Source organism: Cavia porcellus, unplaced genomic scaffold (assembly GCF_034190915.1).
Source record: "Cavia porcellus strain 051 isolate PalLab524CR breed Dunkin Hartley unplaced genomic scaffold, mCavPor4.1 scaffold_13, whole genome shotgun sequence".
NCBI lineage: Eukaryota > Metazoa > Chordata > Mammalia > Rodentia > Caviidae > Cavia > Cavia porcellus.
The window spans coordinates 36,599,515-36,611,885 of record NW_026947496.1 but is presented as its reverse complement, the minus strand read 5'-3'; the positions used below and the strand labels follow the sequence as shown (position 1 = coordinate 36,611,885).

Here is a 12,371-nt window from a genome sequence, read left to right as displayed (position 1 = left end):
CACCAATATTCAACAGAAGTGAGCATATACACAATTAACTTTTCCATTTCCATCTTTTCTTCATTTCTAAATCACTTTTGATCTTATAAAGTATGCGCTCCTTTGAGAGATAGAAAAGTCCCAAACATTAGTCTTGTACCTGATAGTAAGTGCTCAGCTCCTTGCCATTGGCAATGAATGTGAGCAGCCCGCTGGCAGCATCCACCACACAGCCGATCTCCAGCCCATTATTGTTACGTCCTTGCCCAGGGCTCATGCTTTCACCAGCACACACCATGTAGCAATTGCTGCGTTTGATGCTGAATTGCAAAAAAGAAAGAAAAAAAGACGGATTTTATCTCTGTACAACCACAGATAAGAGAGAAAGCATGTATATCTTGCAATCTAAACCTAAATTATGCTGCGCAAGCAACAAGCTCATGCTGTAATGGGAGAGGTGCACAATGGGCCGATTCTGTGATTCTGAGCAAAACTCCATTGACTGCAGTGGACGTCTGAATCAGGTCTGACTCATCTCTGAATTTCACACCTAATGGAGACAGGCCAACGAGTTGGAACCGAATAAGGAACTGACCTGCACCTTCTCTCCAAAAACTCAAACCAAACTGGACCTTTTTCTGAGGTTCAAAAAAGTTTAACTATTTAATTAATATCCAAATTTGTAATTTTTATGCCATTGTTTGGTTTTATTTTCTTTGTAACTACGGGTTCAGAGATGAGAAGTGTTCATTTTCAAACACTATCCAAGCCCTTAGGCAAATTCTACATGCGCCATCGCCTTCAGTGATTCAACATAGTTAAATTTGGCTAAATAGATGCCCAACTGGACAATTCCTAGTGATCTGTTATGAGAGATAGAGTTAACTAGAGAATGCACAAAACCAGTGATATCAACAAGAAAACGCCCAATTTTTACCTTCTCCAAAATCTTTATTAAAGATGGTAACAAAGTAAAATACTTTGAGCTTCATTTCTGTGCCCTCTCTAGCATTATATGGTAAGCCCATAAACATCTACTGAAAAAAGGCAAAACTCAGGCAAGCAAGAGGAAAAGAAAAAAAAAATGGTTGGGACAAAGTTAGTTTGTATAATCAAATTCAGACTCTGCTTCTTTGCATATTAGATTCAGTGACTGTTTCCTATCTTCTTTCTTACCCCAAATCACCCATCAGTTATCCCATCCCTAGAATAAGTTCTTTTTCTGACACTATTTCTATCTCTGAAAACCAAATGCACTCCCAATAACACTCCTAGAAACATAGGGCTTTGGGTCCCGTATCAATGTACAGTACTCTTCATTTGAAATCTTTCCTAGGCCCTATCTTACGTGCTGAGACCATCATGTTCAAATGTATAAAGCTGAGAGCAGAACACTGAGATTCCAGGTCACCAAAAAGGATGGTACAGATATAGAGGAAAAGCAACATTATGGAGAACATTTTCTGAGACCTGTCACAGCAGATCAGAGAGGATTCATGGGCACAAAAGGTAGCAGCAAATGGTGAGATCTTCTCTTGTCTGATTCTGCAAGGAAGATAGCCTTCTTCACTTTTTTGAAGGTTTGGTTTGAGTTTGGCTTGTTTTACAAATGAAAAAGGATGGCACAGAAAGTGTAACTGACTTACCCAAAGCCACACAGCGAGTCAAAGGCAAAGCTGAGGAAAGAACCCACTACTCCTCAGTCGGAGTTCACACATGTCCAACTGGTCTAAACTACCAGCCCATGCTGACTTCCTATTTTTTCCCCACCACACAGCCAGTTCCCGATATTTACCAGACCAAATGCTAACCAGCTCACTTTACCCATCTCTCATCCTTAAAACACAGTGTAAGTATTGGCAAACCCAGGTTACTCACGTTACTGGGGCAGATATTACCACCCACAAAGGATGTACCACTCTTACTCTATGCTTCTTGCTTTTAATATATTTAGATTCTTACTGTTTGCACGAGTAACAAAAAGGACACTGACATCAATGATTTCATCACATTGTCTTGCTTTTGAGGGGATACTGGGAATCGAACTCAGGACCTCACACTTGCTAGGCAGGCACTGCTATGCTAGCTATATCGCCAGACCTTTCACACTGTTTTCATAAATAGAAATCTTACACAAAATCCAAGAAATAAAAATTCCCAGGTTTACCAATAGTTTTGATGTAATTGCAGTAATAAACTGAGGAGAACCAACCTTTCATGTACTTTTCCTTTTTCATCTCCTAGAGTTACAGTCACCGTGCGGACTCTGTCCAAGTCAAAGCCTGTGTCATACTGGTGGAAATCAGATGTGATCCACCCCACCCAGACGTTAGCAGGTTCTTGGCCAGGAAAGATTCTCACTGAGTAATAGTACTGTCAAGATAGCAAAACCAAAAATTGGCAAAGCAAAGCAAAATGAAACTCTGATTTCAGTCTCTGAATTACCCGAGAATAAATTTTTAAAAAATATTTAGCATAAATTACAACAGGTGCAAAAGATGAATATTGCAAAATAGAAAATGTTTTATATCAGAGATCTTTAAATCTGAATTAAATCAGAAATAACGGGAAAGAGAAAAGATTTCTTGAGCAATGCATGTGTGTCCATGTACATATATATATACAGTATGTAGTTAAACACATCAATCCATTAGGTACCTTAGCTTCAAGTTTTTCAAGTTGATGCAAGAGTGCTAATCTATGCTAGAGTTTTTATGCTTGCCATCCAACTCATTTGCAAATACTTGGACTTTCCTGTTTTGGATATACAATATTTTGACATCTTAAATCACTTTGAAATAGTTCAAATCTAACATGTGAATACCAAACCCAAACATGGGAGCATTCTACAACACACACAATTTTATATTTTTTTCCATCTGGAATTTCAAGAAAAGCAGATTTAAAATTTTGAAATAGCAGAGAGCAAAACCTGACCTCTCACAAAGTATGATAAATGATCTTTTAGACTACTCACTACAATGAAAATTATATGTACTTGGAAAATGCAAGTAGTGAGTTAAATTTTTACAGTGAAATAGGATAGCAAAAATATCAATTACAGATGTTATTAAGAATATTTTCCCTAAAGTAGCTCTCTTACTGCATAGCATATATTACAATACATTTTTCAAATATTGTGACCCCAAAATATATCTAAAAACATAAGCAAATGATTATTTTAAGAACTGAATCAAAGATTACTGTTAGACTTTATTTTATCTTATGGTGCTGGGAATTAAATCCAGGACCCAGATTGTGCCAGGCAAGAAGTTTACCACTGAACTACAACCCTAGACCATAAAGTACACTGTATGAAATATAAATAATAATCATTGACAAGCAGAAATAAAGGACAAAAGCTGCAATCTCATACCGTGGAGGTCTGCATCAGGTAATCATAGTCATCCCGATCATCTGCCAGGACATCTTCAGTGAGTCTTGCAGAATGGCTTGTGCTGTAATCTGGCTTTGTTCTCCTAAGTAAAAATCTGAAATACATCAGAGGACCAGCAATGAGCAATGCTTAAACAAATGCTCTGCCAACTTCTAATATGAGCATATGATCAAGGGGATGGTCTTCAACTAGGTCACTTTTGCTCCCTGGAGAACATCTGGAAATGCATGGAGATATTTTTGGTTGTCATAACCAGTGTTAGTGTTACTGGCATCTAGTGGGAGAGGCAAGGAATGCTGCTTATCCCTCCTTAGTCCCCAGTATAGTCTCTAACAGCAAAGAAGGAACTGATTAAAGGTTCAAGCATGCTGAAGTTGAGAAGCTCTGAGTGCAAGAGAAGATGCTAAAATAATTTACCTTTCTAAACATAAAAATACCATTTAGAGAGAACACTCTTTTATCAAGAATATAAATATACGCATTTTTAAAAGTGATCTGGGATAGATAAAATCTGCTCTAACAAGTTAGAAGACCAGCAGGCTGCTCTATTTTTCCCATAAAATCTTTTGGAAGAAGAACAAATCAATATTGGGAAACCCTTTACCCTATACAGTAACTCTCCTCACAGGACAACTACATATTCAGAATCATACTGTATCTGCAAATGACCTCTGTTTCAGACGAGAAGGTTTTTCCTGAGCATAATCTTTATGGTTATTAAACTCTGGTTTTGAAGCTTCTTTGTCTTTGTCAACACGATCGGGAACGAGATGGCCATGAGCTGTCTTCATCAGAACCTCAAAGTCAGAGTCCGCATCGTAATCCTCCAAGTCATTCTTGGGCCCAAAGAGTCCTGCACCTGGGAGCCCCCCAGCCATGGTCTTGGAGAAGACCTCCGCGCATTCAATCGGCATGCTCAGGCGATAAAACATGAGGTCAGTGCTGCTGTTCTGAGAACCAAAGGACTTCTGCGTGACCTTCAGACATGGGGAACTGTCTATAGTGCCATCTATTCTGGTCACCTAGCAAATGAAGAAATGATATTCACATTCTAATCACCATTGTTGATTTCTTGCTCCTAAAGATGATTAACATGCATCATGGTTTCAGAATTTGAAACACTATCCACATATGCACTATTTTGTAAGAAAAGACTCTACTTCTCCGCAGGTTCTAAATCTGTGGATTCAACCAACCATCCATGGCAAATATTTTTTAAAAACTGCATCTGTACTGAATGTTGTCAGATTTTTTTCTTGACTTCTTCCTTAAACAGTATAGCACAATTGTCTTTATACTCCAAGATATTATAAGCAATCTACAGACAATTTAAACTATATAAGATGGCATGTATAGATTCAATGCCAACACTCCATCATTTTGCATTTGAGATGCAAGCATCTACAGATATTGGTAACCACAAGAGTTCTGGAACAAATAACTTATAAAGAGTGATAACAGTATTCACACAGTTCTTTCTGCTCCTAACTGTAAATATGGCTTGGGAATTAATTTTCAAAATTGCACACATTCTTATTTGGCCTGACACTGTTTATGCAGAAAAAGGAGATCACGTATCAGCCTAACATGCTACTGGTAATGAACACAATCCTTAATGTGCTATGTAACACACCATGGAAATTATTTTAATTGATTCTAATTGTCCAAGTAAGAAGTCTCACATACAAAGATATTCTTGTAGTTTTTTTTTTTTAAAAATGGTCTGATTTTTAAAGAAAAAGCAAACCTCAATATGTTCATGATTTGATGGAACTTGGAGAAACTGAGGAAGCCTCTTGCTTAGCCACATGGTAATATCTCTGTTTGTATTAACTGCAAATGGTTCATAGCCCTCTTGTAAGCCACAGATGGTGAAGTACTTCAAGGTGCTGACATCCTTTCCGAAGTTCATCCTGCCCACCTGGGCCACACCTAAGCTACAGGCAGGTATGAATCCTGGGGAGAAAAAAAAAAGAAAAACAGAGAAACTTTTGCATCATTAGTAGGGGGTCCTGTTAGTATAGAAGCAAAAAGATGTACACCTCCAGGGCCCTTCTCTTTGATAGCCAGCCCTGCAGGAGGAAAAGAAATAATGATGTAATAAACAAAAACCTGACATAAAGTATTAAATGTAAGGCAATGAAGAACAGCATTTAATCTCTGCATTGTAAATTACTAGGTACGGCCCTGGATAATTCCCTTCTTGTATCCTGGAGTTATTCTGTAAAGTGAGGCTACAGCTAAGCATTGTCTGGTCCTCCAAAGATCCTCAAATGTCTAAAGGCAATCCCTACCTAACAGCCCAGTTGCTCAGTGGTACAAGTCACTCTTTCATGCAGAGAAATGAAAAAGAACCAAAGCCAAGGAACGTGTGGTGCCCTGTATTTTGCTTTTCACTCTGGTCAAAGAGCATATTATGTCCAAACACATGACATGGTTGCACTTTATACATTTTCATACATAGCTCAAGGAAAGGATGGGTGGCACTTACCTACAAAAGGTTTCCATCCACTGACAGCTGCTTTTGATCACAATGGCAATGACAATTAGGACAAAACCAATAGAGTACTTCATAAAATAATCTAATGTGTGGCACTGTCAGCAAAAATTTCCACTGTTGAGTTAAAAATGTTAACTAAATTTTGTTGAATAAAAAATGTTAACTAAATTTTTGCTCAAGTTTGTTTGGAACCAACTGTCAAAGAGCTGAGATGATATTTTTTGCATTAAGGAGATAAAAATGTTTTTCAGGGTGGGATGTTTATACATTCTTTGTTTCTTTCTGGAATGTTTTATACTAATATGTAAGTAGTTAGCACAATAAAGTTTAGGTTGTTAGGTAGACAACAAACTAGAGGATCTAGTTGAATTTTCTAATTTATAGATCAAAGAAGAAATGGAAACTAATAATAAGCCAATGGTTTTCAGAAGAATTTCAGTTAGTCCTAGTGTTATGATTTACACTTTTTGCCTTGAGAAACTAGTGGCAGTAGGGCTGGAGGCTTAGTTCAGTGGCACAAGCACCTGCCTGGCAAGCACGAGGTCATGAGTTCGATCCCCAGTACCAAGAAAAACAATGAGAGAGAGAGAGAGAGAGAGAGAGAGAGACAGACAGACAGAGAGAGGAAGAAGAAAGAAGAAAGAAGAAATAATAATTAATGGTAGTGTGCACTTAGGAAACAGAGGCAAAAGTTGCTACCAGCTATGGAAAGAAATGTCTAGGTGTGTTCCAGGGAGCACAATGCAGAGCTTCTAGTTAAAGCTAAAGAACCTACAGTGTCATCTGCCACTGGAACAGCTGCCAAAGCAGTAACCAGAAAGATTGTTTTAATAAACATGAAATCAAAGAAAATGAGTGAAAAAAAATGCAACGGATCAGAGATGGCCTGAACTCTGTTAGCACGAACTGCCAAATACCTAATGTCTATTTGCCATAACCAAGCAACACTGAGATAGAAAAAGACTCCCTAATAGTGAGCACCTATCTCCGATCACTATATTTTTACAAGTTTCTAGTGTATAAGGAAAGTAATTTGAGACCTATAAATAGTTACACAATAGTCTTCTGCCATACGCATCTCTTAACTTTTCTGCACCTTTAAATAGACACTATGGTAGCTACTGTTATGTCGGGTTATCTTGTGGTGAAACGCTATGTTGCTTAAATTGTTCTGTTCTGACCTGTATTATTATGTTGTTACGTCCTCTTTTATCTTAATTTCCTTTCTTTTAATTCTTTTTAATAAAAAAAAAAGAAACTGGCTAATATTTCAAGCAATCTCCCAAACTGGTCACCACAGCTAAGTTTACAACTCAAGAATAACATTTTAAACGAAGATACCTTTTTCATGAGATGGACTATTATTTAGACCTTGAAATTTCAGTCATAAAGATTCAATGAATATATAAGAAAATACTTACAGTAAATATTATGTGATAAAATATATAATGCATGGTTTACTTTTAGATATAAAACCATCACAAGGGTTTTTTTAAATCAAAGTTTTTAGAGTGGTTGAATTTTAACACTTTATTTTTTTTGTATCTTTGAACTTAACAAATTTCCTTCATTGAATGTACATTTTACTATAAAGACAAATTAAACTTTTATTTAACATATTTCATTTACTAAAACAGGACATGATTATTCATTTAAAAAAATTCTGGAAGAACAGTGTGGCTGTTTAATTGCCCGAATTTCAAGCCTTAATATTGAAGGCTGATGTGTGATGAGTCCAGTACCAGAAGTCCTGCTTATTGCATTAAGTTAGTACAAGATTTAGCCAAGAAAATGGCTAACATGTATTAAGAAACTTTCAATCACTTATATCTTTATTTGATAAATATTTACTAAACAGCTGCCAGCTAACAGACACTAAGACTAAAAGGTGGCAAACACAGAGCTCTTAGCTGAAAGGTGCTGATGACAAGAGGGAGACAAATAAGTAAACAAGTTTTACCAAAAGAGCCTTCTACTCATCTATGCAGGGCACAAGGAATACAGGCAGAGTGGAAAGACCAGAGTCGGGGGTTTGTAAAAGAGTTGCCATTTAAGAAGAAGGCAGATGGCAGGATCATGGAACCAACATTTGTCAAAATAAAAAGTTGATAAGAATCTAAATTATGTTTACAACATTATTATGTATTTGGACAGCATTTAAGATAACGTTTAAAAGAACGTTATTTTAATAATACTATTTCAATTATTTAGAATAGGAGAGAAATACAGTAAAAAACTATCTTTTCAGGCATCAACCATCTCTTAATAAGGTTCAATAATTTTTCTATAAAAGGATTATATATCTTCTGTCAAACTGTTACTGACAGTCCCAGATGCTACTATAAATAGTATCTCCTTTAATTTGGTTTCCTAGGCATGGTGCAGGTACAGAAATACTACTTGTGAAACCTTCCAATTATTCCTAATAGCTATAGATTATTTAATGTTTTCCCTAAAAATAATACTATCTACAAGTAGTGATTGAATTGTTCCCTTTATTCCAAATCTTACCATCTCAAATTTCTTTTTTTTTTCTTGTCACATGACAAGTTTGAAAAATCATTTAAAAGAACTTTTTTAGCCCAGGAATATATTATGGTTGTATAACTACTAAAAGGTTTTATAAATGCTTTATATTTAAATTTCTTTTATACCCAACCAGTATTGTATCTGTGTCACTGCTTGATTTGGCATATCTTACTATGATTGCAATTCCTTTATGCTTCTACAGAAAGAGCCAGCTCAGTCATACACACAATGGCTACAAAAGCAATCATAATAACATGTGGTAAGACGAACGAATATATAAATGAAATGTGTTCCTTCCCAATTAAAATGATGGGAGACACCTCCACAAAGTTCTTGAGGGAGATGTACATGAAAAAATGCTCCATATAAAGTCACTGCTTTAAATGAAATAGCCTTAGTATCAGAACTTGATGTAGAATAACCTCTGGTTTTAGTAAGATGTATCAGATAATGGGTTGTGGTCAATTAATTAATGGTCAACTTGTAACACTCCGCTGAACCGAATCAGCATGGTACTGAACATGGATGGCCCACCTAAGGATTGCTGCAACAGCATAAAAATAGAGCCAGAGAAGATGGTGTGCTGTTGATTCTCCTAGAGAAGCTTGCCATGCTGGCTTTTGTGATATGAATTCAGCTGTTCTCATCATTGGAGGAGCTCAGGACCTCACTGTTGCTAAAGATGGCTGTGGTTCTTTTCAGAGGAGTTCTGTCCTTTGTCTTGAGCATCACTTCCTGGCTCCAATGCAGAACACCTGGCTTACTGGCACAGATTCTTCATCCTGCTGGCACAGATGTTCGAGCTTCGACCACTGACCTTTGGCCTTTCCCACACAGATGCTTGATACAGACTTGCATGAGAATTTTCATGGGCTCTAGGCCTCCAGCTGGACTCCTGGAAGACACTGCCATAGGATCCATGCCTTTAGGTGGATTCTTTGGGTCCCCAGTGAGTGGACAGAGATCCTGTACTCTTTTGCATTTGTCTCTTGGGATGAATAATATAAAGTAACCCTATAAATTATATGTCCTGGAATCAGTCTTTTACCTTGGAAACCTCTTTTACCTTAAACCATGTTATAACCTTATAACATGGGTGCATCAGGAAAGCTTCTTCCAGGTCCTCGATATGCAAGAGATGCCACAGCTTGATTGGCCATTAGAGATTTGTGGGTAAAATCTGGAATATTAAATATGTGATCAAGCAATGTGGCTTATGATAAAAGTCAATTATATGACTGCACATGGACTTGGAGATACATCTGACACAACTCTGCTAAAGATTAACCCTTGAGACTATCTTGCTGAGAAGACATGGGTTCTGTTCTTTGTCTCTCTGAGAAGACTGGCACTAACAGTGGTCTCTAACATTTTTTGAGTCTAAAGGATCAGCAGAACTTAACAAAACTCCTTGATTTATGTGTTTGTTATCTGTTTTTATAGAGCAAATTAACACAAAGTTGGCTATTTAAAACAGAAGCCATTAATTATCTCCCGATTCTGTAGAGCGGAAATGGAGTAATACGGCTGGCTTTTCTTCTCAGTGTCCTGAAGATGGAACCAAGGTGGGTGTTGGCACAGGCTATATTCTCATCATGGGCGTATAGTCAGCTTCTGAGCCCATTGGCTGCTCAAATAATTCAGTGCTCCATGGCTGAAGAGCTGAGATCTAGTTCTTCTGGCCCTATATCATCTGGAGACAATTCTTAGATGCCAGGGACAGTCCAGAGGTCCCTACCATAAGGCCCTCTCCATATTACAACAGTCTGGTCCTTCAGGTCCATAAGAGAATTTAGTCAGCATTTTAAATGACTTCAAGTAAAGCCCAATCCTTTTTAAGGTCTCCAATTAGATCAGGCCCATGGGTAATTTCTATTTGGATAACATAAAGGCAACTGATTGGTAGCCTAATTGCAACAGTGATAATTCCATCATATTCCATTCTATCAAATTCTGCTGATGCTTATGATGAAGGGATTATGCAAAAGGTGAACTCTATACCATGGAGTAGGACACCTGGGGGCAATCTTTGAATTTTGTCAGCAGCAGTGGGATTAAAGCTTCTTTCCTTTATCTCCCACCAATTCTAATTCTAGGAATTTGTCAGAATAGTGGACAAAAATGATGAGTAATAATTCCTGTAAAAGCTTGCCAGAGACTGCTTCTTATATCTGCTTTGCAGTACTAATTTGTTGATATTACAATCAGAAGAGTCTTTTTAACATGAAGAATCAATCTCCCTTATTTCCCTAGGGATACTCTGAAATTTAAAGGAAAAAAATTCTAGAAGGAAGAATTGTAAAGAGGATTTGCCAAAAAGAAAGTGGGCTTCCATCCGTGAAAATTCCCTCCAATAGGTATTCAGTCATATTCTTCATCTTGACCATGTAAGTTCTAGTCTTTTGCAAGAGGTTGAGAGCTAAAGGATTCACGTTATTCTGTTACATACCAATGTTTCACAGCAATGTGTTCTCCATACAGTTATTATATGAGCTTTAGTGTCAGGTATGTGGTCACTGAGGGAATCTGAAGTCTCTGTTGAGGAAAGAAAGCTGAAACTCCTTAGAAAAGTCCAACTGGCATATTTACAGAAGAGCCCTAGTTTTGTGCAGATCCAGCTGAATGACTGTATCTCCAGCTGAATTTAACTGAATGCTTATATCAGTCTTTCAAAGACTTTTGTGACCTCTTCTTTTTGAGATATTGGGCTAAAAACTTACCTTGGACAAGTTATCATTTTAGTTGTACGAAGTGTATAAAACATAGTCAAACTATGTTTTCTACTAAATTAACAGCTATGATCACAGCTACATTAAGCTTATAATCTCCTTTGGAGATTTAGAGAATATTTCTCTCTGCAGGGCATGGTGGCAGATGCCTTTAATCTCAGTAACCAGGAGGCTGAGGCAAGAGGATCACTGTGAGTTCAAGAGCAACCTGGGATACAGTCAGCTCAAGGCTTGCCTGGGCCTGGGCTACACAGTGAAACCTTCTCTCAAAAAAAGAAAAAAAAGGGACTACTTCCCCAAAACTTCCAACACAGTCCAACCAGGCAGACCACAACACTTTCAGACAATCCATCAGATTCCAGTATTAACTCTGTGGTAGAGGTATCAAGGTAAGGCAAAAGTCATTTTTCAGATTGAAAAAAAAAAAAAACTGTGTGGAGTAAAGGATAAAGTAATAAATACAGTTGTCATATATGACTTATTTCAGACTTGTCTTATCATTGCTATGGTGAGTGGTTCTAGGCAACAGAGCTATGCCACTAGCATTTGTGACATGCCTCAACAGTGTGGAGGGGCATCCTGTCATGTATGCATCTGCTGTGACATAGACACATGACAGAACTCACAAACATGCATAAATACCTTTAACTCCCACGAAGGGAAGCACAGGAGTCAAGTATTCAAATAAAAACAATTAAAAACACAATCTCAAGTCAGATTCGTAGTGTATACAACACAGACAGCAACAGTGCTCCCAGTCACCCTTGGTATTTTGACCCCAGAGTGAGGGAAAGTTAGAGTGGCAATCTCACTACCCAGAAATACAGGTGTTTAAAATAAAAATTAAGTAATAAAAATGCAGAATCCCTACTATTTTTACACATCTGTGTTTGGGAAATGATGCTACTCAATATTTGAATGAAGAACTTAATGAAGTAACAAAGTAACTAACAGGCTAAGCATCAGTGAAGAGTGTATAGAATATTTAAAATACTGATTGAGGTATATTTTAGAGATCCAAGATTATATATATGCAAATGCATGTATGTATACTTATGTATATAAATATGCAGTACATAAAAATATGCATTCAAAAGTCATGAAAATGTCTTGGCTCATTTGGAAATGAGATTTATTTTTGAAATGCTTTCATTAAAGGCTGTCAGGTTTATGTGCTCCAGAGCAAAGCAGTCCAGTGAAAGTGTGCTCACAGAAATGTTCTATACATCCACCTCCC

General features: G+C 37.2%; 1 protein-coding gene across 6 annotated transcripts in view; it reads right to left on the bottom strand.

Moving 5' to 3' along the window:
- The window catches only part of Ryr2 (ryanodine receptor 2), a 659,796-nt gene that overhangs the window by 200,636 nt on the left and 446,789 nt on the right, over window positions 1-12,371 (bottom strand). For all 6 annotated transcript variants that reach the window (XM_063260102.1, XM_063260104.1, XM_063260105.1 and 3 more), the window contains 5 exons: window positions 5,124-5,332; window positions 4,046-4,398; window positions 3,356-3,470; window positions 2,192-2,352; window positions 140-299 (listed from right to left, as the gene is read on the bottom strand). In XM_063260102.1, coding sequence (XP_063116172.1) covers window positions 140-299; window positions 2,192-2,352; window positions 3,356-3,470; window positions 4,046-4,398; window positions 5,124-5,332 — 998 coding nt within the window. The remainder of the gene's footprint in view (window positions 1-139; window positions 300-2,191; window positions 2,353-3,355; window positions 3,471-4,045; window positions 4,399-5,123; window positions 5,333-12,371) is intronic.